Genomic DNA, 21,931 nt, shown 5'->3' with positions numbered 1-21,931 from the left:
TTGTGTATTCTTTTTATTTATTGTTCTTGTCATCCTGTAAAGCGCTTTGAGAAGCCACCTTTAAAGGCGCTATATAAAATAAAGTTTAGTATTATTATTACATGGACGCTGAGACATATGAACCAAAATATTGATGCACGCAGACATTCAGACTGACACATGAGGGCGCTACCATGCTGCAGTGCGGTTGGGTGGGGCTACAGCGTTTTGTCAATTTTCTATACAGCGATGGAGAGAGAACAGCCCCAGACCAGGAGTTTCAGTGCTTGCAATTTTATTGAGCTCAATGGTCAACTGAATAAGAGTACAACTGATCTCTCACAGCAGCAGGCAAAAGCACGTCTTGCTAGCGATTCCATCTGTTCATCTGTTGTGGCTACAAATATTAGTTATTTCTTGATGTATCACAATGCTTATGACACAGAACTGACTCCCCAATTTCAAATCCATTTTTTTCAACAAAATACTCAAAATGGACGGCCATGCCCAGCTGTTTTGTCCTGAAATGACAAGATCTAACATTTATTGTTTAATCCATAATTCATAGCTATGGTACACACTTAAAAAAGGTCTGTAAGACTTCTGTCTCCGACTCACTGTTTTATCTTTATTGTATCTCCCAGTCTTATCTTTTGGCATATTCTCACATGCAATTATCTTGTGCAGACGGGCAATCAAATCAGATGGAATCAGATTCTGCAGTTGCAGCAGCAGCAGCCAGTTACACCAGAAGGCGCTCTCCCCTGGATCCCGTAGAGCTCCTCAGACTCTACTATGTTCCTTTATCCAATCCGTGAAGCTGCTGACCCGGGTGTAGACTCCTGGGGAGTTGGGCCTACCACAACCTATTCCAAAGCTCACAATCCCAGCCTGGATCCAGCTGTCCTATTTCTTACACACCAGAGGTCCCCCAGAATCACCCTGGAGTGAAATGAGGAATGAAGAAGGAATAGTTTCACATGGTGACAATACAGGGCTGTGCTTACTGTAAATATTTGCAAATCAAAGTGGTGCAACTCCATCATGACGTGAGTAATTTTGCACATAACTATCTGTTGCTCAACGGTAATGACATGCTCACAGTATGCATTTTCCGCAAATCTTTCAAGGCTCATTTTGGAAGAACATAATAATAATAATAATAATAATAATAATAATAATAATAATAATAATAATAATAATAATAATATCCTTACACTTATATAACTCTTTTCTGGACGCTCAGAGCTCTTTACAGGTAATGAGGATCCCCTCCACCCCCACCAGTGTGTCCCCCCACCTGGATGAAGCTCCAGTCTGCTTACACACAGCAGCTCTCAGTGGGGAGGAGAGCAGAGTGATGAAGCAAGTTCAGAGATGGGGGATATTAGGAGGCCATGATTGGTATGGGAATTTTTGCACCAACTGGTCTAGTTTCTGTCTGCACTGCGGATGGTGAACTCACCATGCAGGTGTCCTTCTGTCCATCTTCGTACCCAGCGCACATCATGTCTTCCCTGATTATCTCACTCTTGTACATGGACTGACAGCGCCTGTTGTCAATGATGGGCTGTTGTCTATGATCACACACAGATTGCTGTTTTATAGAGGTGAAAGCGTGATCACTTTTGATTTGTAAAGTTATCATTCTGAAATACTTTTCCAAATGTATCCACCATGTATGAGTTGTCTTGAATTTTTGCACCAACTGGTCTAGTTTCTGTCTTTACACTGCGGATGGTGAACTCACCAGGCAGGTGTCCTTCTGTCCATCTTCATCCCCAGCGCACATCATGTCTTCCCTGATAGTAGCATTTCGAATCCGGATCTCCGTTTTGATCCTGTCACTTTCTGTCCCATCAGTGGCAGTGCCCTCAGTTTCGGTGCCTCTTCCCTGTGTCTGTGTGGGTTTTTTTGCCCCGGAGCTCCTGTTTGCTGTGTGCCCAGCCCGTTCTAAGGAAGCTCTGCCTGGGTTAAGTGGTGAATGGGCAGCACCCAGTTTTCCCCCATGTGTGTGTGTCCTGCAAGGACGCATCCCAACCAGGGTAGAATGCTACCTTGCACCCTGTGCCTGGCAGGTTAGGCTCCTGCACACTTTTTAACATTTAATTATTTCCCAGAAATGAATGGATGGGCTTTCCAGGGCTGCCCAATGATAATGTTAATCAGTCTGAGATATCAATACTTACTGTTTGGTCACAACTGGATGGAGGGTCTCTTCCTTATTTCCTCAACCAAGGAGATCCAGCAGGGATCGTACAGAAACCCCTTCACAGTCGGAAACAGTTATTTCTATTGGACTCAGTTGGATTCCTGCCGTGCCTTTAGATGCCTTTAGATATCTCTCTGAACATCACTAGAGACCCGGTACAGACACAGTGCAGACTCGATACAGCCCCAATACAGCTCCAGTATAGACCCAGTGCAGACTCAGTACAGCCCCAGTACAGATCCAGTTCAAAATCGATACAGCCAAAGTACAGACCCAGTGCAGACTCGGTACAGACCCGTACAGTCACGGTATAGACCCAGTGCAGACAGTACAGCCCCACATTGTATGGGTGACAGGGCCTTCTCCTGTTATGCCCCCAAGCTCTGGAACTCTCTCCCCAAGGATATCAGAGAGTCACCTTCTCTAAACTCCTTCAAATCCAGACTAAAAACCCTTCTTCAGAAAAGCCTTTACTTAACTGGTTCCACTCTTCACTCCTCTGCTTTTCTTAGTACCACCATCCACGGTCTCCTCTGTATATTGTAACTGTGTTTTGTCTTGTGTATTCTTTTTATTTATTGTTCTTGTCATCCTGTAAAGCGCTTTGAGAAGCCACCTTTAAAGGCGCTATATAAAATAAAGTTTAGTATTAATATTACATGGACGCTGAGACATATGAACCAAAATATTGATGCACGCAGACATTCAGACTGACACATGAGGGCGCTACCACGCTGCAGTGAGGTTGGGTGGGGCTACAGCGTTTTGTCAATGTTCTATACAGTGATGGAGAGAGAACAGCCCCAGACCAGGAGTTTCAGTGCTTGCAATTTTATTGAGCTCAATGGTCAACAGAATAAGAGTACAACTGATCTCTCACAGCAGCAGGCAAAAGCACGTCTTGCTAGCGATTCCATCTGTTCATCTGTTGGGGCTACAAATATTAGTTATTTCTTGATGTACTGTATCACAATGCTTATGGCACAGAACTGACTCTCCAATTTCAAATCCATTTTTTTCAACAAAATACTCAAAGTGGACGGCCATGCCCAGCTGTTTTGTCCTGAAATGACAAGATCTAACATTTATTGTTTAATCCGTAATTCATAGCTATGGTACACACTTAAAAAAGGTCTGTAAGACTTCTGTCTCTGACTCACTGTTTTATCTTTATTGTATCTCCCAGTCTTATCTTTTGGCATATTCTCACATGCAATTATGTTGTGCAGACGGGCAATCTAATTAGACGGAATCAGATTCTGTAGTTGCAGCAGCAGCAGCCAGTTACACCAGAAGGTGCTCTCCCCTGGATCCCGTAGAACTCCTCAGACTCCACTGTGTTTCAAAATCCAGCATCTGAAGCTGGTGACCCGGGTGTAGACTCCTGGGGAGTTGAGGCTACCACAACCACTTCCAAAGCTCACAATCCCAGCCTGGATCCAGCTGTCCCCCTTCTTACACACTAGAGGTCCCCCAGTATCACCCTGGAGTGAAATGAGGAATGAAGAAGGAATAGTTTCACACGGTGACAAAACAGGGCTGTGCTTAGTGTAAATATTTGCAAATCAAAGTGGTGCAACTCCATCATAACGTCAGTCATTTTGCACATAACTGTCTGTTGCTCAACGGTAATGACATGCTCACAGTATGCATTTTCCGCAAATCTTTCTAGGCTCATTTTGGAAGAACATAATAATAATAATAATAATTAATAATAATATCCTTACACTTATATAACTCTTATCTGGATGCTCAGAGCTCTTTACAGGTAATGGGGATCCCCTCCACCCCTGCCAGTGTGAATCCCCACCTGGATGAAGCTCCAGTCTGCTCACACACAGCAGATCCCAGAGGGGAGGAGAGCAGAGTGATGAAGCCAGTACAAAGATAGAGGTTATTAGGAGGCTATGATGGGTAAAGACCAGGGGGAAATTTGACCAGGACACCTGGGTTGACACCCCTACTCTTTTCGAGAGACGCCCTGGGATTTTTAATGACCACAGAGAGTCAGGACCTCAGTTTTATGTCTCATCCGAAGGACGGCGCCTTTTTTACAGTTGAGTGTCCCCATAACTATACTGGGGCATCAGGACCCCCACAGACCGCAGGGTGAGCGCCCCCTAGTGGCCCCACTAACACCTCTTCCAGCAGCAGCCTCAGCTTTCCCAGGAGTCTCCCATCCAGGTACCGACCAGGCTCACACTGCTGAGCTCCAGTGGGGCTGCCAGTGCTGAGTTGCAGGGTGATATTGCTCCTGGAGAAACTGCTAGTTATAAACTAACTTGCTAAAATCAAATTGGATGATTAGTGGCCGTAGATCACACACAGATTGCTGTTTTATAGAGGTGAATGCGTGATCACTTTTGATTAGTAAAGTTATCATTCTGAAATACTTTTCCAAATGTATCCACCATGTATGAGTTGTCTTGAATTTCTGCACCAACTGGTCTGGTGTCTGTCTTTACACTGCGGATGGTGAACTCACTCTGCAGGTGTCCTTCTGTCCATCTTCATACCCAGCGCACATCATGTCTTCCCTGATAGTAGCCTTGCTGTTGTACATGGACTGACAGCGCCTGTTGTCTACGATGGGCAGTTGGACTTCCTGCAGAGTGCGAGGAGGTGCCAGTGGTACTGGAGTGACAAAAAGATAGTGACTATTTTCTACAAAGCCAAAGACAAGTAGAATGACATGCATTGTTCATTACACTTTATTTCCAACACCTTCCCAGGTATAAAGCATTAGTTTTCTTAATTTATTATAAACCTCATGACTGCTTGTCCTCATGTTCAGACACCAGGCACAACCATCTCACCTATGAGCATGCCACAATAAATACCAAAATAAATATTATTAGCAGCACAGATTATGAGCTTTCCCGTTAATATAGTTGGCTATCCCTGCTAAAAATAAGGCAGCAAGCAAACCAAGTGAATCGTTTTTTTTTCTACACCAAAGCACTTTCATTGGGTAGCATATTATATGGGGATTAGACAGTCAAACACAGTTTCTATTGTTTTTTAACTTAGTTTCTTCATGGCTTATTAGTCTATTGCACGTGCCACTCTCATTACACATACCATTAAAAATCCCTTTGCATGCCAATAATGACACGTGTGCCATGTCAGCTGACCGCTGTTCTAGAACAATATACACCATGATGTTGTTGAAGCAGATACGCTCCCTTCTTTCAAGTAAATGACTGGGTGAGATGTCTGAATGAGCTCACAGCAACTAGACAAGAGAGATGTGCAGAATGACCGGCTGTGGGCTGCAGTGTTAGTTCCTGAGTCCTAACGAGAAACACAGGAGCCCTGATCATCATTTCTTACCATTCTCTTTAGTCCACCCCCACCCAGTGGCCCAGCACTCTGTGTCCTCTGTGAAGACATCGTTGGGCTTGGCGAGCTGGACAGGACTGATGTAAGGAGAGAGGGACACCTCGCTGTCCAGCTGCACCAGGGCGATGTCAAAGCCGTCTGCTGCTTTCTCGTACTGCTCGTGGAGGACGACCTTCTTAATGCTTTTCTTGACCTCGTGTTTGGAGGGTCGGTCCAGCTTGTACGCCCCCAGCCTCACGAAGGATTGCTCCAGCAAGACGGAGCTGAAAGAGACAGTCTTATAATAATAATAATAATAATAATAATAATAACAATAATAATAATAATGTTCAATTTATACATTGGTACTGTATTAAATATTATAATTAATAAATATACAAGAATCATAAATATTATTATTCTGTGTACTTGGTCGCGGGATCAGGTAATTAGTATCCAGAGTAAACATTAACAATTGCAATGCCAATAAAACTGCTTGGAGACATATTTTGACCAAAGAACTGTTTGGCTCTGTCATTTCCGGGACACGTTGAGATGGGGCAAGAGTTTTAATGTTTGATTTTAATTCAGACCAATGATCAAAACCAGATTAAACTGATATAGCTGCCTCTTTTCTTACACTGTCCTCTGATTGTTTTTTATACAGAAGGATTAGTTTGGGAGAATCGCAGAAAAATGGCTAAATTGAACAGGCTAATTAGTGGAATGGACTGTTCTAATCAGATAGGACCCTGTCTGAGCACACCTAAACAGGCTGAGAACTTAATCGGTTCTGAACAATGAGTAGGAAAAGAATGAAAGGTGTTTTTACAGCAGTTCCCAGAGACGTGGCAAGGCAGACAGGGATTTCAGGACACACTCACGGTTTGAAGCAGTGCGCTGCAGTGAGAACCCACTGCTCACTGATCAGGGATCCACCACAGAATTTGGCCCCCTCGTGGTTCACCTGGATCTGGATATAGACCTGCCAGGGCCACTCCCCCTCCTCCACATCCTTACCGCCCACGATAGAGCTCCTGGACAGAGGAGAGCTGGACACTGCAGAGACACAGAGGAGTTCATACAGAACAGGCTTGAGATGAGTCATCCAGGACCACTGTCCCTCCTTCACACCCTGACTCACTGTAGAGCTCCTGGACAGGAGAGCTGGACACTGGAGAGAGACAGAGGGGTTCATACAGAACAGTCTTGAGATCAGTCATCCAGGATCACTGTCCCTTCTTCACACCCTGACTGACCCTTACAGAGCTCCTGGACAGAGAAGTGCTCAATTAATCTCACCAACCTCTAATCCTGACAAAATCTAGCAAACTATCTTAAGATACATGGGGGCAGTTCTTATTGTACACTTTACTGTGCTCTAACCAGGACTTCCCCATTCTTTACTACACTTTACTGTGCTTTTACCATGAGCTCAGACCTCCCCTTTCACTCTTTGATCTCCTTTACTCCAACAAAGCCGAATGACTTCAGCTGGGAATCGGACAAGAACGGGTCCAACACTGACCTACTGAAGCTACAAGATAATGAGACAAGATCAGTACACCAGTGGCTCTGAAACTCTTAATCTGCCTCGTTTCTGTGTCTTTATGTGACTAAGAGCACCAGTAGTTTAACATGTGTAGATATGTTGGCACACTTCCTCTCAGCGCTGTGATTGAGGTTTTGTTATGATTAAGTTTCAGTTTGATCAAGAATGCAACAGTCGAAAGATTTTTTGCTTGTGATTTCTCACACTTTAGTGAGCCTAATGTTGGAAACTGGACACAGAGGAGAGTCTCTTTCAAACAACCGAGCAGAGACAGCAGAAATGCACGTACACCTGCCTTTATATAGCTCACAGTGCTGTAGACTCGCAGACCACAAACATACAGGGGGTTACGAACTGATTCAATAATTACTCACCAGAGATCTAATGTCCTGATTATGGAACCATTTGACATACTGGTCAGAGTAAATCAGATATCCGCTTTGATAAGCTTGCTACTTACTCTCAGTGAACTTGACTGCAATCTTGGGAGAGCTCAAATGTAAGAGACTGATTTCTCATTTGTCACTTTTCACTGTTGTAAATTAATTTGCGCCGTCCGGATTTCAGGCCAAGACAGATTGTGCAAGCGATCACGTTGCTCCTATCCTGGAGTCCTTGCACTGGCTTCCTAACAGGTTTCAAAATCTTCCTGCTTGCCTATAAGGCTCTGCATGGCTTGGCACCTCAGTACCTGTTTGACTTATTGCCTTGTTGGCTTCCTTATTCTGGTCTCCTGTTTGTACTGCGATCTCCTCTACACTGTATGGGTAACAAGCCTTCTCTTACTGCACCCCAAAGCCCTGGGATTCTATCCCAAATGCTTCCCCTGAGCCATTTTACATCCAGACTCAAAACTGTTCTTCTTCAGAACGGCTTTCATTTAATTGGAAACCCTTGTTTTTAATTATACTAATTCTCTCCCCTCCTTGAATTTTTTTTTCTTACTGTAAAGCTCCTTGAGAAGTCACTTTTAAAGGTGCTATATAAAATAAAGTTTGTTCATTATTATGAGTTTATTAATATTACTTTTACACTGGGCCAATGAACCCCAGTCAAAGTGACAGGTTTTCAGTGCTTTTTCATTAGAAAGACTGGAAAACCAGGGCTTTGAGACTTTTTCAGCTTGCCCCTCACTGATTGTTACCAGAAGGCTCTCTGTATGCATGTGGTTTCATTCTTGCAACACCTGTCTTGTCCAGTTATTAACCCAGCCTGGACAATTTTATTAGCAAAGTTTCTTCTCTGAGCTGGAGCTGTTGAGAGACTGGGATGGGAGAGGATGCATGCAGGTATCACCTGTTACCTGTGCGTGGAGTTTCATTTACGTGAAGCAGAGAACTGTGCGTGCGTGTGTGTGTGCATCCGTTTCTACGGGCATGTGTGTGTTTAAGCTTCTCAGGGGGTTTTGTGCAAACCAGAGATCTAATGAGCTGATTAATTAGCTGTATGACTGTGCTATGCCATCAACTTACCCTCAATGAAGTTTACTGAAATCTAGTTATGTGCAAGTGAAGTCTTTCAGTTCATGACTGCCAAAAAAGACTGAGAAGGACTGAAAACACATTTCGGGATGATTTGTGTGAAAGTGACTTTGAAATCTTGGGTGCAGCACAGTCAAATTTATGTCTTTAGCAGAGTAGAGGAGTAGGATTAGAGTAATAGGTTGTATCTATTTATTACAATATGGGCTGCTTTGTAATGTAGTGTCTATATTGTGTGGTGTTGTCTGTTGTACCAATTTGTCTGCTGTACTGTGGACATCCTGAGAGATCAGCATGAGTAAGACTTCCAATGTCCATGTGCATTTGTCAATAAACTCCTCTACTCTCTAGTCTCTAGCAGGCAGTTGAGATCTGGGTATACAGTAATTCTGTTCCAGGAAGGAGAGCTCTGTCTCACCTAGCAGTCTGTGTGGGTCCTAATGCCCTAATGTGGTGACACTATACTTTATAAACTATACTGTCTAATCCCGTCCTGTGGATGAGAAATAAAACCGAGGTCCTGACTCTTCATGGTCATTAAAAGTCGCAGGGTGTTTTTCGAAAAGAGTAGGGGTGTTACCCAGGTGTCCTGGCCAAATTTCCCCCTGGTCTTTACCTATCATGGCCTCCTAATAATCCCCATCTCTGAACTGGCTTCATAACTCTGCTCTCCTTCCCACTGAGAGCTGCTGTGTGTGAGCAGACTGGAGCATCATCTAGATGGTGGGACATACTGGTGGTGGTAGTGGGGTTCCCAGTTCCCCATGTACCTCTTTACATTACAACATTATTGTAAATGCCTCTGTGTGGAGTGTCCAGAAAAATAAATTAATAATTATGAGGAATCTGAAGTAGGAGTGGACCAGGACTTTTCCTCAGTGTATTGTGTGAGGAGATGGATGGTTTTTATAAGTGTTCTCACAAGAGTACTCTTAAGAAGACACAAGAAGAGAGACACAAGACTATGCAGTAGAGCAGGGCTCATCTTCGCTGGCTTCCCTAGGTCACTAGCGTCCACGAGGCTGACAAGATGCCTTCACAGTCACATGTCTGACACTGAGGAGGAAATTATGCCTGTAGAGCGATGGCAGTTGCCTGTTAGGGTACAAATATCAACAGTCACTCAGAGATTGGATTACACTAAATTAGACTAGCCAGGTGAGCCTGGCCAGACAATCTAATTACATTAACACAAACAGGAATTATTATGCAAGCTGGGGAACTGGGGAAGCCAGGGAAGGAGAATAATCATGTCTCCCACAGGACTACGTGTATGTTTTTTTGGAATGGTGCGTGAGAGAGAAAGAGTGCAGAAAAACGGCACACCTTTTTCAGAAGCTGAGGCCGCTCCTCAGATGGTAGAATGTGTTTTGAAAGTGTGAAAAGGGAGCTACGTCTCGTATCTTTGCAGTTTCCTGTTTATTTCAGATCAGGCAGACAAGCCAGCCTGGAGACCAGATGCAGATAAACGGCTCCGAACCAAAGAAGGAACATCAAGATACGCCAGCCGTATCGGCAAGCAGATCACCATGTCGGCAGATCAGCAGATCTCTCTCTCAGCAGATCACCAGCTCTGTGCAGAGAGGGGTCAGGGTTCTGGTGCACAGCAAGAAACACACACTCTGGGCAGCTCACACTTTTCCTCAAACACACACACACTTCTGCAACTATTATTTTAATACAAATGCACAGGGAGAGTAGATTGACTGTAACTGTAGACCCACATGGACCATTAAACTTTTAATTTGTGAATTTCTGTTACCAACTAGTATTTTTGCTACAGATGTGCATCATCATGAACATTATACTGCACAGTGATTGTGGCCCTTAATGTGATAAGACTGTTCTACTACATTATTAATATTGTACTACATTAATATTGTACTTTTCCATTATTTTGTTGAAGTTTGTATTATATTAAGATCACATTATCTATTTATACAGATGCAGCCATTCAAAATGCGCGGTAAAAACCGTGGTACAGTAACCTACCCGCAGGGCACCGGAGGGCACCGCGGTAAGTGATCGGCTGGCCAAAATGACCGACAGGGGCACTTGTGGTGCATTGGTTGGTAGTGAAAAGATTTAATCATTTAATCTCTTTACTGTGCACATTTTAATCCGCTTAGTTTTGAATATTTATATGGAATTTTACCACTAAAGGGAAATTTTAGTAGCTGAGCATAAAAAGAAGAGGAGCATAACGCATCTGAAGGTCATAAACAATATTAATTTAGGAACATAAACATTACTGTATGTACATAAACTTTACTGTGTATGGCTGGTCTTGATAGTTTAAAGAAAAAATACACACCAGTCTTCCATTTCTCCCTAAACATTTAAAGCATGAAAGTTTTATGAAACGGTACCCAAATATGTGATTGCTGTATAGAATGATTTTTAATTTTTAAAAATTATTTAACACGAAAATTAAGCTGTTTACATCTTCCGCCTGAGAACAGTCACCCATTGCTACCCAACGCAGAAACACAGCCACTAACTAGCAAAGAGAGGACATTAGGTAGCCAATATGATAAAGAAATAAATGATTATTTTGTTTATTTCTTTTGCACATTTATTTGAACATTTCCATCGATTGTACAAGCACTTGGAAACTGTCCAATCCCTAGTTCATCAGGCATTTTACCGGTCTGGCGCCGGTCTGTGTCTTCTAGGATATAATGCCAGCGAATTCTTGTTTTTATGTCCACTATAACAGACAATCTCCTTTGCTTTTAACGGAGCGTTTAATAATTTCCTAAAATGAAAATGATTTACTTTATTTCCCTCACGGGATCAATAAAAGTATCTATCATCTGTCTAAACTATGGGACAGAATTCTGGGGTCTCCCCATACCAGAGATTATGGTAGGGCTTCAGAATGGTGATTGGCTGACACCATCTGACACCCCTCTGATTGGAGAAAAAAGACGTGCTGGTTTGCTATACATACAGTACTGTACCAGGAAGAGGATTTCTTTCTATTCGAAACGTGTATTTTAAAAGTTTAAGAAGTAAAAACCATACAGCGTACACAGATTTCGTTATCTTTGTCTTATGCATAATAATGTTCACCGCTCTGTCTAGCAAATTAATAATAAACTTTATTTTATATTGCGTTTTAAACGAATAAGTAATTAGATTGCTCATAAACCTAATCACTTGCTTTTTCTTTTTATTTAGGCTCAGATTTCAACTATAGATCGTATTATTAATAACCATAATAACAACCAACCAACAAAAACAACCATATAAACATAATACCAACCAAAAACATAGATAACGACCACAATACAAAATCAAATATATCAAACCATTATACTCTCGCAAATTCCTCCAATTATCATAATCCCGCCCCTTATGCAAAACCAAACCCTCCTCCCATCCCAGTTTATCCTCTTTCTCATCCTCAAAATCCACCTCAATTTTCAACATAAAGCATTACTGCTTACTGGGTTTTTGAGGGGGGGGGGGGGGGGGGGAAGGTGTCTTTCGCTGGAAATCTCGCCTGCTTCTACTTTACGAGTACAACCCCCTCTCTCCCGGAGTGCTGGCTGTGACGAATTAAACCGGTTTCACAGGTATTTTCAAAGTAGGAAGTACAGTGTTAACTGGTAGCTGGGCTCCTCAATGAAATTGCTTTAACATGCTAATGCGTTGGTGTAACAGTCCGGGAGTGGCAAGCTTCCAATGTCAACTCGACTCGATTGGAAGACAATGAACGTATTTTAGCCCTAAATGAATTAATAGCAAACATGGTTTACATAAAATACATTTTTCCAAGAAAGTTTATAATAATACGATCTATAGTTGAAATCTGAGCCTAAATATAAAGGAAAAGCATTTTCAGAGAGCAATCACGCTGTGTTTATGTAGAAAAAGCGATTAGGTTTATGAGCAATCTAATTACCTATTCGCTTAAAACGCTATATAAAATAAAGTTTATTTAGAGATGAATGATCAGTGTCGCAGTTTAAATAATTTTCGTAGGAGGGCTTGGACAGATTCCAAGTGCATTTTTGCAATTTACATTGCATTGTCCAATGTGCTGTTGTAATACAGTTTAGAATACAGTTAGTCTAAGCTTTATCAGCTTTATTTATGGGTTGCAATTTAGAAAAAGTCAAAAACCACACTCAAAATGCAATTTAGAGCTTTCTGGCAAGAGGAGACACCCAAATTATAATGTAACATGCCACTGTTTGTGCATGAACAAAGTTATACTGCAATTTTCCTTAGATACGCGATTAAAAAAAATAAATTTTTTGAATCCCCGGCAGAACACACTCCATAAGAATCAGCGCTTTTATACAGTATATCGCCTTTAAACACATATATTTAAACACGCATTTACGATTTAAATCAAAACGCGATTCAAATCAATATACATGTTTATTTTGTAACGCATAGGTGACTATTCATTGTTATTAAAAAGACTTAAATTCGATCATGTTGTGATATTTAGAAATATAAATTTGTTTGGTGCGAGTGAGGTTTTATTTAATCTCTGACCAAGGGAAACGTTTCATTTTTTCAAAGAAATGTTTGTAGAGATCCAGGTTCAGAACACAGCTTCATTAGCGACGACATATGCAGGACAACTAGAGAAGACGTTTTACAGAGGATGGATTTTTAGAAACATCCCATCAGTGACATCACTGAAGTCAACTCCTAGGTACTGTAACTGTCGTGTGGATAATTTCACAAGAATCAGACAAAGGTTTAAGCATCGCTTGTTCTAGATAAAACTGCAAAAAAAAAAACAACAACCCATAATGTACTTCTTTGCAGCTCTGTTTGCCCAAATCATATATTCACAAAATGTTCCAAATTAATATAGTTTATGGCCTTCACACGCGTTGCAGTATGCTCCTATTCTTTTTATGCTCAGCTACTAAGATTTCCCTTCAGTGGTAATTAGATATTAATATTCAATACTTAAACAGGCACAGTTAAGACATTAAATATACATATACATACTGTATACAGTACAGTTTTCATACGGTAATATGTTTATGTTCCTTAATCAATCTCTTTTATGAGCATGTGAAAGGCATGGTGAATCGATTCTCAAAAATTACTGTACTTTGCATGATTGGAAACAAATGCGTGATTGCGAAATTCTGTGGTGTTACTTTTACAAAGATTGTCAATGAAAAAAAGAATGTTGACCAGGGCAATACTTTAAGTTTACACTTACAGCTTGTCCAAGGTCATTCATTATTAATACTATTAGTAATATCTTCGTTAAAGACTTTGATGGCCACAGCTCAAACATGAGAGGTTGAGCTTTATTAGCTCCACCTTGCCGAAATTCCGGATACTATTATTTTGCTTGTTGTATTATAGGAGAACTTACGGTAACTAGCGGTATTTACCAGTAACTCGCGGTATTTACTGGTAACTTGCGGTAGACTGCGTACAGCGTACCGGAAAATAATGCGGTATCGCCCGCGCATTTTGAATGGCTGCATCTGTACTGTTAGGACAATAGCTTCCTTTCTAAATAGAATCCTTTCTTAATGAGCACCCTACAGAAGATCCAGTGAGATAGAGGAGATACCAGAAAATGTGTCATAAACACACAACAAAAGAGGAGACACAGTGAGAGAGAGGAGATCACAGAAAATCCTTCAGTATTAAACACACACAACAGGACAGGTAACAGTGAGAGAGAGGCAGTAGTGAGGATGTCATAGAACTGCCCTTAACCCCATTGCTGCCTTGACTCTACACCAAGAATAAAGTTAGAAGAGAAACTTTGACACATCATTCACTACACCTGAGCTTATCAGTGCTCTTTGATGAGAGATTACAGTTCTAAGTTTTGATTACAATTTTGATGTCCCAGATTACAGGGTGAATAAATACACTTACAGTAAGTAAAAAAAAACAACTTTTGGAGCAGTTTAACCAAAGGCCTGCCTTAAAAGAGCTTCGGATAGGAAAGAAGATTTTCAGATGGATGGACCAAAAATAAACACATACTGTACAACAAAGGAGTGTCCAGGAAACGACTAGAAAGTGTACACTTTAAAATCCTCATGCTCACCTATAAGGCTCTGCATGGCTTGGCACCTCAGTACCTGTCTGAACTATAATCGCCCTACTCCCCACCTCACAACCTTCGCTCTTCAAATTCTGCTCTCCTTACTGTCCCCCAAGCCCGTCTACATTGTATGGGTGACAGGGCCTTCTCCTGTTATGCCCCCAAGCTCTGGAACTCTCTCCCCAAGGATATCAGAGAGTCACCATCTCTAAACTCCTTCAAATCCAGACTCAGAACCCTTCTTCAGAAAAGCCTTTACTTAACTGGTTCCACTCTTCGCTCCTCTGCTTTTCTTACTACCACCATCCACGGTCTCCTCTGTATATTGTAACTGTGTTTTGTCTTGTGTATTCTTTTTATTTATTGTTCTTGTCATCCTGTAAAGCGCTTTGAGAAGCCACTTTTAAAGGCGCTATATAAAATAAAGTTTATTATTATTATTACATGGACGCTGAGACATATGAACCAAAATATTGATGCACGCAGACATTCAGACTGACACATGAGGGCGCTACCACGCTGCAGTGCGGTTGGGTGGAGCTACAGCATTTTGTCAATTTTCTATACAGCGATGGAGAGAGAACAGCCCCAGACCGGGAGTTTCAGTGCTTGCAATTTTATTGAGCTCAATGGTCAACTGAATAAGAGTACAACTGATCTCTCACAGCAGCAGGCAAAAGCACGTCTTGATAGCGATTTCATCTGTTGTGGCTACAAATATTAATTATTTCTTGATGTACTGTATCACAATGCTTATGACACAGAACTGACTCCCCAATTTCAAATCCATTTTTTTCAACAAAATACTCAAAATGGACGGCCATGCCCAGCTGTTTTGTCCTGAAATGACAAGATCTAACATTTATTGTTTAATCCATAATTCATAGCTATGGTACACACTTAAAAAAGGTCTGTAAGACTTCTGTCTCCGACTCACTGTTTTATCTTTATTGTATCTCCCAGTCTTATCTTTTGGCATATTCTCACATGCAATTATCTTGTGCAGACGGGCAATCTAATCAGATGGAATCAGATTCTGCAGTTGCAGCAGCAGCAGCCAGTTACACCAGAAGGCGCTCTCCCCTGGATCCCATAGAACTCCTCAGACTCCACTGTGTTCCTTTATCCCAGTGGTTCTCAAACTTTTTGGACCAAGTACCACCCCTAATCCAACCAAAGTATCCAAGTACCACCTACAAGTCATCATCTTATAGGAACCCCAGAAATTATCAATGACCAACATGAGCGCATGTGCACACACCCACACACATATAATAAATATTATAATTATAAACTTAATTTGATATATTAAAATGTGGCTTCTCAAAGTGTTTTACAGAAACAAAAACAACACATAAAAATAAAAAAGCACCATTTCAGTGAGAGGGGTGAGCCTGTTTAGTCGAGCAAAGCAGATGTGAATTAATTTTTCGAGCCTTGATACAATTCACAACAGTCTAACAGATTTTAAATAGGCATTTTCTTGACGGCAAAGATCTCGCGGTGGATGTTGCAATGAAACCATTCATTTCTGGAACAACCTCTCTAATTCGTGCAACTACACCGTTATGTCAGCTTGTCTTTCTCTAGCACCGTCTGTACAAACTCCGACACATTTTATCCAGTCGATGCCATTCTCTTCGATAAATTCATTCAGAAGCTGAAATACGTGCTCTCCTGTAGTACCTGTTGGTAGCGGTTTACAGAACAGAAAGTCCTCACGGGACGTACCCTCAAACTCGTATCTAACGTAAACGAGCAAATTGGCCAAATCGACTACAGACTCTTCTAATTGCAGTGAAAAACATCTGCTCATCTTAACGCGCTCTGTCAGCGTACTTTTGATATAATCCTACATTTCAATAATTATATGAATGACCGTGTCTTTCGGGGAGGGGGAGGCAGCAGGTCGAGCTGTTCAGCAGCTTTTTCTCCACTTAATAGTGTGGGGCTTACCTGCTTTAGCAATCCGCAAGCTTGCATTTTTCCACGTTTCCGTTTTTATTTCAGTGTTTATTTTAAGTATTTATTTCATGCGCATGGGAGAGAAACACAGAGACGCTCGGTGTATTTTTCTCAAATTAACTTAGAACAGTTCTTAAATATTTTTCTGTTATTTTTCACGCTTTCCTGTGCTCACAAGATTACCAGCGTTCGTAGCACGCATTTCTATGCATTCCTGTGTTTACAACGTTGGCATTGTTCCAAAATCACGCACATTCTCCTTTCTCCCTGTTTGCTGGAGATACAGTAGCTTTTTTTAAATACAATTGGTCACTTGCGTCCGTAGCACGCATTCCTATAGAGTGGTATAGAATTACAGAGTATCTCTTGTGTCCACTGAAGTGTTAGCGCGCACTGTATCGTAGTACGTAGGCTGCGTATTCGACACGTATAAAAATACAAAATATGAAAACCCGTCCCGATTTTTTCAGCGCACACAACACAGTTCCGGGGTCATTTGCCGTACCACTTGGCGGCACTTCACGTACCACTGTTTATCCGATCCGTGGAGCTGCTGACCCGGGTGTAGACTCTTGGGTATTTGGGCATAGCACAACCAAAGCCCCACCTGCCCCGCTTCTTACACACCAGTCCCATAAGTCCCATAAGACAACACTGGAGTGAAATGAGGAAACATAAAGGAATAGTTTCACAAAGTGACAAAACAGGGCTGTGCTTAGTGTAAATATGTGCAAATCAAAGTGGTGCAACTCCATCATAACGTCAGTAATTTTGCATGTAACTCTCTGTTGCTCACAGTATTACTTACTAAAATCGAATTGGATGATTAGTGGCCGTAGATCACACGCAGATTGCTGTTTTATAGAGGTGAAAGCGTGATCACTTTTGATTTGTAAAGTTATCATTCTGAAATACTTTTCCAAATGTATCCACCATGTATGAGTTGTCTTGAATTTTTGCACCAACTGGTCTAGTTTCTGTTTACACTGCGGATGGTGAACTCACTATGCATTCAGAAGAGGCTTGAGATGAGCCATCCAGGACCACTAGCCTTCCATCACGCCATGTCTGACCAAAGAGACTGAGAAAATAGAGCCCCTTGGACAGAGGAGAGCTGGACACTGGAGAGAGACAGAGGGGTTCATACAGAACAGGCTTGAGATGAGTCATCCAGGACCACTGTCCCTCCTTCACACCCTGACTGACCACTATAGAACCCCTGGACAGAGAAATGCTCAATTAATCTCATCAACCTCTCATCATCCTGACAAAATCTAGCAAACTATCTTAAGATACATGGGGGCAGTTCTTGTTGTACACTTTACTGTGCTCTAACCAGGACTTCCCCATTCTTTACTACACTTTACTGTGCTTTTACCATGAGCTCAGACCTCCCCTTTCGCTCTTTGATCTCCTTTACTCCAACAAAGCCGAATGACTTCAGCTGGGAGTGAGAGCTCAAATGTAATAGACTGATTTCTCATTTGTCACTTTTCACTGTTGGAAATTAATTAGCGCCGTCCGGATTTCAGGCCAAGACAGATTGTGCAAGCGATCATGTTACTCCTATCCTGGAGTCCTTGCACTGGCTTCCTAACAGGTTTCAAAATCCTCCTGCTTGCCTATAAGGCTCTGCATGGCTTGGCACCTCAGTACCTGTTTGACTTATTGCCTTGTTGGCTTCCTGATTCTGGTCTCCTGTTTGTACTGCGTTCTCCTCTACACTCTATGGGTAACAAGCCTTCTCTTCCTGCACCCCAAAGCCCTGGGATTCTATCCCAAATGCTTCCCCTGAGCCATTTTACATCCAGACTCAAAACCGTTCTTCTTCAGAACGGCTTTCATTTAATTGGAAACCCTTGTTTTTAATTATACTAATTCTCTCCCCTCCTTGTAATTTTTTTTTTCTTACTGTAAAGCTCCTTGAGAAGTCACTTTTAAAGGTGCTACATAAAATAAAGTTTGTTCATTATTATGAGTTTATTAATATTACTTTTACACTGGGCCAATGAACCCCAGTCAAAGTGAAAGGTTTTCAGTGCTTTTTCATTAGAAAGACTGGAAAACCAGTCTTTTTCAGCTTGCCCCTCACTGATTGTTACCAGAAGGCTCTCCTTATGCACGCGGTTTCATTTTTGCAACGCAAACTTGTCTTGTCCAGTTATTAACCCAGCCTGAACAATTTTATAAGCAAAGTTTCTTCTCTGAGCTGGAGCTGTTGAGAGACTGGGATGTGAGAGGGTGCATGCAGGTATCACCTGTTACCTGTGCGTGGAGTTTCATTTACGTGAAGCAGAGAGCTGTGTGTGCGTGTGTGTGTGCATCCGTTTCTACGGGCATGTGTGTGTTTAAGCATCTCAGGGGGTTTGGTGCAAACCAGAGATCTAATGAGCTGATTAATTAGCTGTATGACTGTGCTATGCCATCAACTTACCCTCAATGAAGTTGACTGAAATCTAGTTATGTGCAAGTGAAGTCTTTCAGTTCTTGACTGCCAAAAAAGACTGAGAAGGACTGAAAACACATTTCGGGATGATTTGTGTGAAAGTGACTTTGAGATCTTGGGTGCAGCACAGTCAAATTTATGTCTTTAGCAGAGTAGAGGAGTAGGATTAGAGTAATAGGTTGTATCTATTTATTACAATATGGGCTGCTTTGTAATGTTGTGTCTATATTGTGTGGTGTTGTCTGTTGTACCAGTTTGCCTGCTGTACTGTGGACATCCTGAGAGATCATCATGAGTAAGACTTCCAATGTCCATGTGCATTTGTCAATAAACTCCTCTACTCTCTAGTCTCTAGCAGGCAGTTGAGATCTGGGTATACAGTAATCCTGTTCCAGGAAGGAGAGCTCTGTCTCACCTAGCAGTCTGTGTGGGTCCTAATGCCCTAGTGTGGTGACACTATACTTTAAAACTATACTGTCTAATCCCGTCCTGTGGATGAGAAATAAAACCGAGGTCCTGACTCTCCATGGTCATTAAAAGTCACAGGGTGTTTTTCAAAAAGAGTAGGGGTGTTACCCAGGTGTCCTGGCCAAATTTCCCCTGGTCTTTACCCATCATGGCCTCCTAATAACCCTCCTCTCTGAACTGGCTTCATCACTCTGCTCTCCTCCCCACTGAGAGCTGCTGTGTGTGAGCAGACTGGAGCATCATCTAGATGGTGGGACACACTGGTGGTGGTAGTGGGGTTCCCAGTTCCCCATGTACTTCTTTACATTACCCCACAAACACGTGTAGAAAATGGAACCCCAATGCCCAAAATTGATCATTATGTCCGCTTCTCCGTCCATGATGCGGTTGAATTGGAGGGGGGTGAAGTCACTCCACACTTTGAAGGCGCGGGCAAAGGCATCGTCTATGGTTTCCTCGTCCAGATACCCAAGGAATTAATAATTGTTTATTATTACAGTTCATGAGGAATTTGAAGTAGGAGTGGACCAGGACTTTTCCTCAGTGTGTGGTGTGAGGAGAAGGAAGGAAGGTTTTTATAAGTGTTCTCACAAGAGTACTCTTAAGAAGACACAAGAAGAGAGACACAAGACTTTGCAGTAGAGCAGGGCTCATCTTCGCTGGCTTCTCAAGGTCACTAGCGTCCACGAGGCTGACAAGATGCCTTCACAGTCACATATCTGACACTGAGGAGGAAATTATGCCTGTAGAGCAATGGCAGTTGCCTGTTAGGTTACAAATATCAACAGTCACTCAGAGATTGGATTAAACTAAATTAGACTAGCCAGGTGAGCCTGGCCAGACAATCTAATTACATTAACACAAACAGGAATTATTATGCAAGCTGGGGAACTGGGGAAGCCAGGGAAGGAGAATAATCATGTCTCCCCCAGGACTACGTGTACGTTTTTTTGGAACGGTGCGTGAGAGAGAAAGAGTGCAGAAAAACGGCACACCTTTTTCAAAACCTGAGGCCGCTCCTCAGATGGTAGAATGTGATTTGAAAGTGTGAAAAGGGAGCTACGTCTCGTATCTTTGCAGTTTCCTGTTTATTTCAGATCAGGCAGACAAGCCAGCCTGGAGACCAGATGCAGATAAACGGCTCCGAACCAAAGAAGGAACATCAAGATACGCCAGCCATATCGGCAAGCAGATCAACATGTCGGCAGATCAGCAGATTTCTCTCTCAGCAGATCACCAGCTCTGTGCAGAGAGGGGTCAGGGATCTGGTGCACAGCAAGAAACACACACTCTGGGCAGCTCACACTTTTCCTCAAACACACACACACTTCTGCAACTATTATTTTAATATAAATGCGCAGGGAGAGTAGATTGACTGTAACTGTAGACCCACATGGAACATTAAACTTTTAATTTGTGAATTTCTGTTGCCAACTAGTATTTTTGCTACAGATGTGCATCATCATGAACATTATACTGCACAGTGATTGTAGCCCTTAATGTGATAAGACTGTTCTACTACATTATTAATATTGTACTACATTAATATTGTACTTTTCCATTATTTTGTTGAAGTTTGCATTATATTAAGAGTACAGATCTATTTATATATTTCAATTCTTAAGATTGTAGCTTGCCATTATATTGTTGAAGTATGCAGAGCTTGAAACATTTAATTTAATTGTATCAAAAGTGGGGTAAATAATTGCATGTGGATAAAGGCTATCTGCAAAAACAGGTGTAATAGTTGATGTATGGATATCTGTGGATATTACTTCACATAATTCTTTAGCTCAGTAATATTCCTTACTCATTTTCACATTACTTTGCTTGGTCTATCTGAAAGTGTATCATGCCGTAAATAGTGGCGATATGTGTGTGGGGCTTCGGAAAATGTAGTTTATGTGTCAGTGTTTTTGGCTCACATGCCAAATTAAAAACTACATTTAGCAAATGGTGAAGCATTCACATCCTGTTCCTTTTAGGAAAACATATTTTAGAAATGTAAAGCAAATAAATGCCATTCACAAAACCCAGACATATAGTAAATGTCATTTGTTTTTCTCCCCTCATGTCATAGCTAGGAGTCAGAATTCATTACAAGTCCTGGGCGGGAATAGCAGAATAGCAAGATTGAAAGGAAGATTAGCATGTCTGTGTGGAACACTACATAATAATTGAAATCCAGAAAATAAATGCCTTTGTCACCAGCAGCTATGAAAAATCAAATGAAATGCAATCGTTTAGCAGCTACCCAGCTCACAGAAGAGTTTCAGACCATTGCTGTATTGTGCATCACCCTTTGTATTGGAGACATAGTGTATCAGATATTACACTGAGAAGAATGATCTGGGTTAAAAACTCCAGCAGAATATCTTGATTTTTGGTACAACAACCAGCTCGGCTTAATTAGAAGAATGTATCAGCTTTTTCAAGCACATTCACCTTGAAACCCTTC

General features: G+C 41.8%; 1 protein-coding gene across 3 annotated transcripts; it reads right to left on the bottom strand.

Annotated features, from left to right (window-relative positions):
- Positions 1 to 257: 257 nt before the first annotated feature.
- On the bottom strand, positions 258 to 17,636 carry LOC148659715 (serine protease 27-like). Of its 3 annotated transcripts, none has more exons than XM_088637513.1 (6): positions 17,565 to 17,636; positions 17,087 to 17,213; positions 6,397 to 6,571; positions 5,525 to 5,796; positions 4,677 to 4,855; positions 258 to 921 (listed from the first exon to the last, which is right to left on the bottom strand). In XM_088637513.1, the coding sequence occupies exons 2-6, from the start codon at positions 17,202 to 17,204 to the stop codon at positions 886 to 888; spliced, it is 780 nt and encodes a 259-aa protein (XP_088493639.1). In that variant the 5' UTR covers positions 17,205 to 17,213; positions 17,565 to 17,636; the 3' UTR covers positions 258 to 885. The 3 variants fall into 3 exon arrangements, with proteins under 3 accessions (XP_088493639.1, XP_088493636.1, XP_088493637.1); XM_088637510.1 differs by lacking the exon at positions 258 to 921 and adding an exon at positions 3,007 to 3,675; XM_088637511.1 differs by lacking the exons at positions 258 to 921; positions 17,087 to 17,213; positions 17,565 to 17,636 and adding an exon at positions 3,007 to 3,675 and having other exon boundaries at positions 4,677 to 4,825; positions 6,397 to 7,035.
- Between the last annotated feature and the right edge of the window lie 4,295 nt (positions 17,637 to 21,931).

This window comes from Lepisosteus platostomus, chromosome 6 (genome assembly GCF_059453375.1).
Source record: "Lepisosteus platostomus isolate fLepPlt1 chromosome 6, fLepPlt1.hap1, whole genome shotgun sequence".
Classification (NCBI taxonomy): Eukaryota; Metazoa; Chordata; class Actinopteri; order Semionotiformes; family Lepisosteidae; genus Lepisosteus; species Lepisosteus platostomus.
The sequence above is the reverse complement of the archived record's forward strand: the minus strand, read 5'-3'. Positions and strand labels throughout refer to the sequence as shown.

Excerpts from the sequence above, each read along its gene's own strand:
- LOC148659715 (XM_088637510.1), bottom strand. The coding sequence starts at position 17,204 with ATGGGACTTATGGGACTGGTGTGTAAGAAGCGGGGCAGGTGGGGCTTT. Across the intron at positions 5,797-6,396 it reads GCAGCGCACTGCTTCAAACC|CTCCGTCTTGCTGGAGCAAT; the intron begins GTGAGTGTGTCC and ends TGTCTCTTTCAG. Across the intron at positions 3,676-4,676 it reads GACAGAAGGACACCTGCAGA|GGTGATACTGGGGGACCTCT; the intron begins GTGAGTTCACCA and ends ATTTCACTCCAG.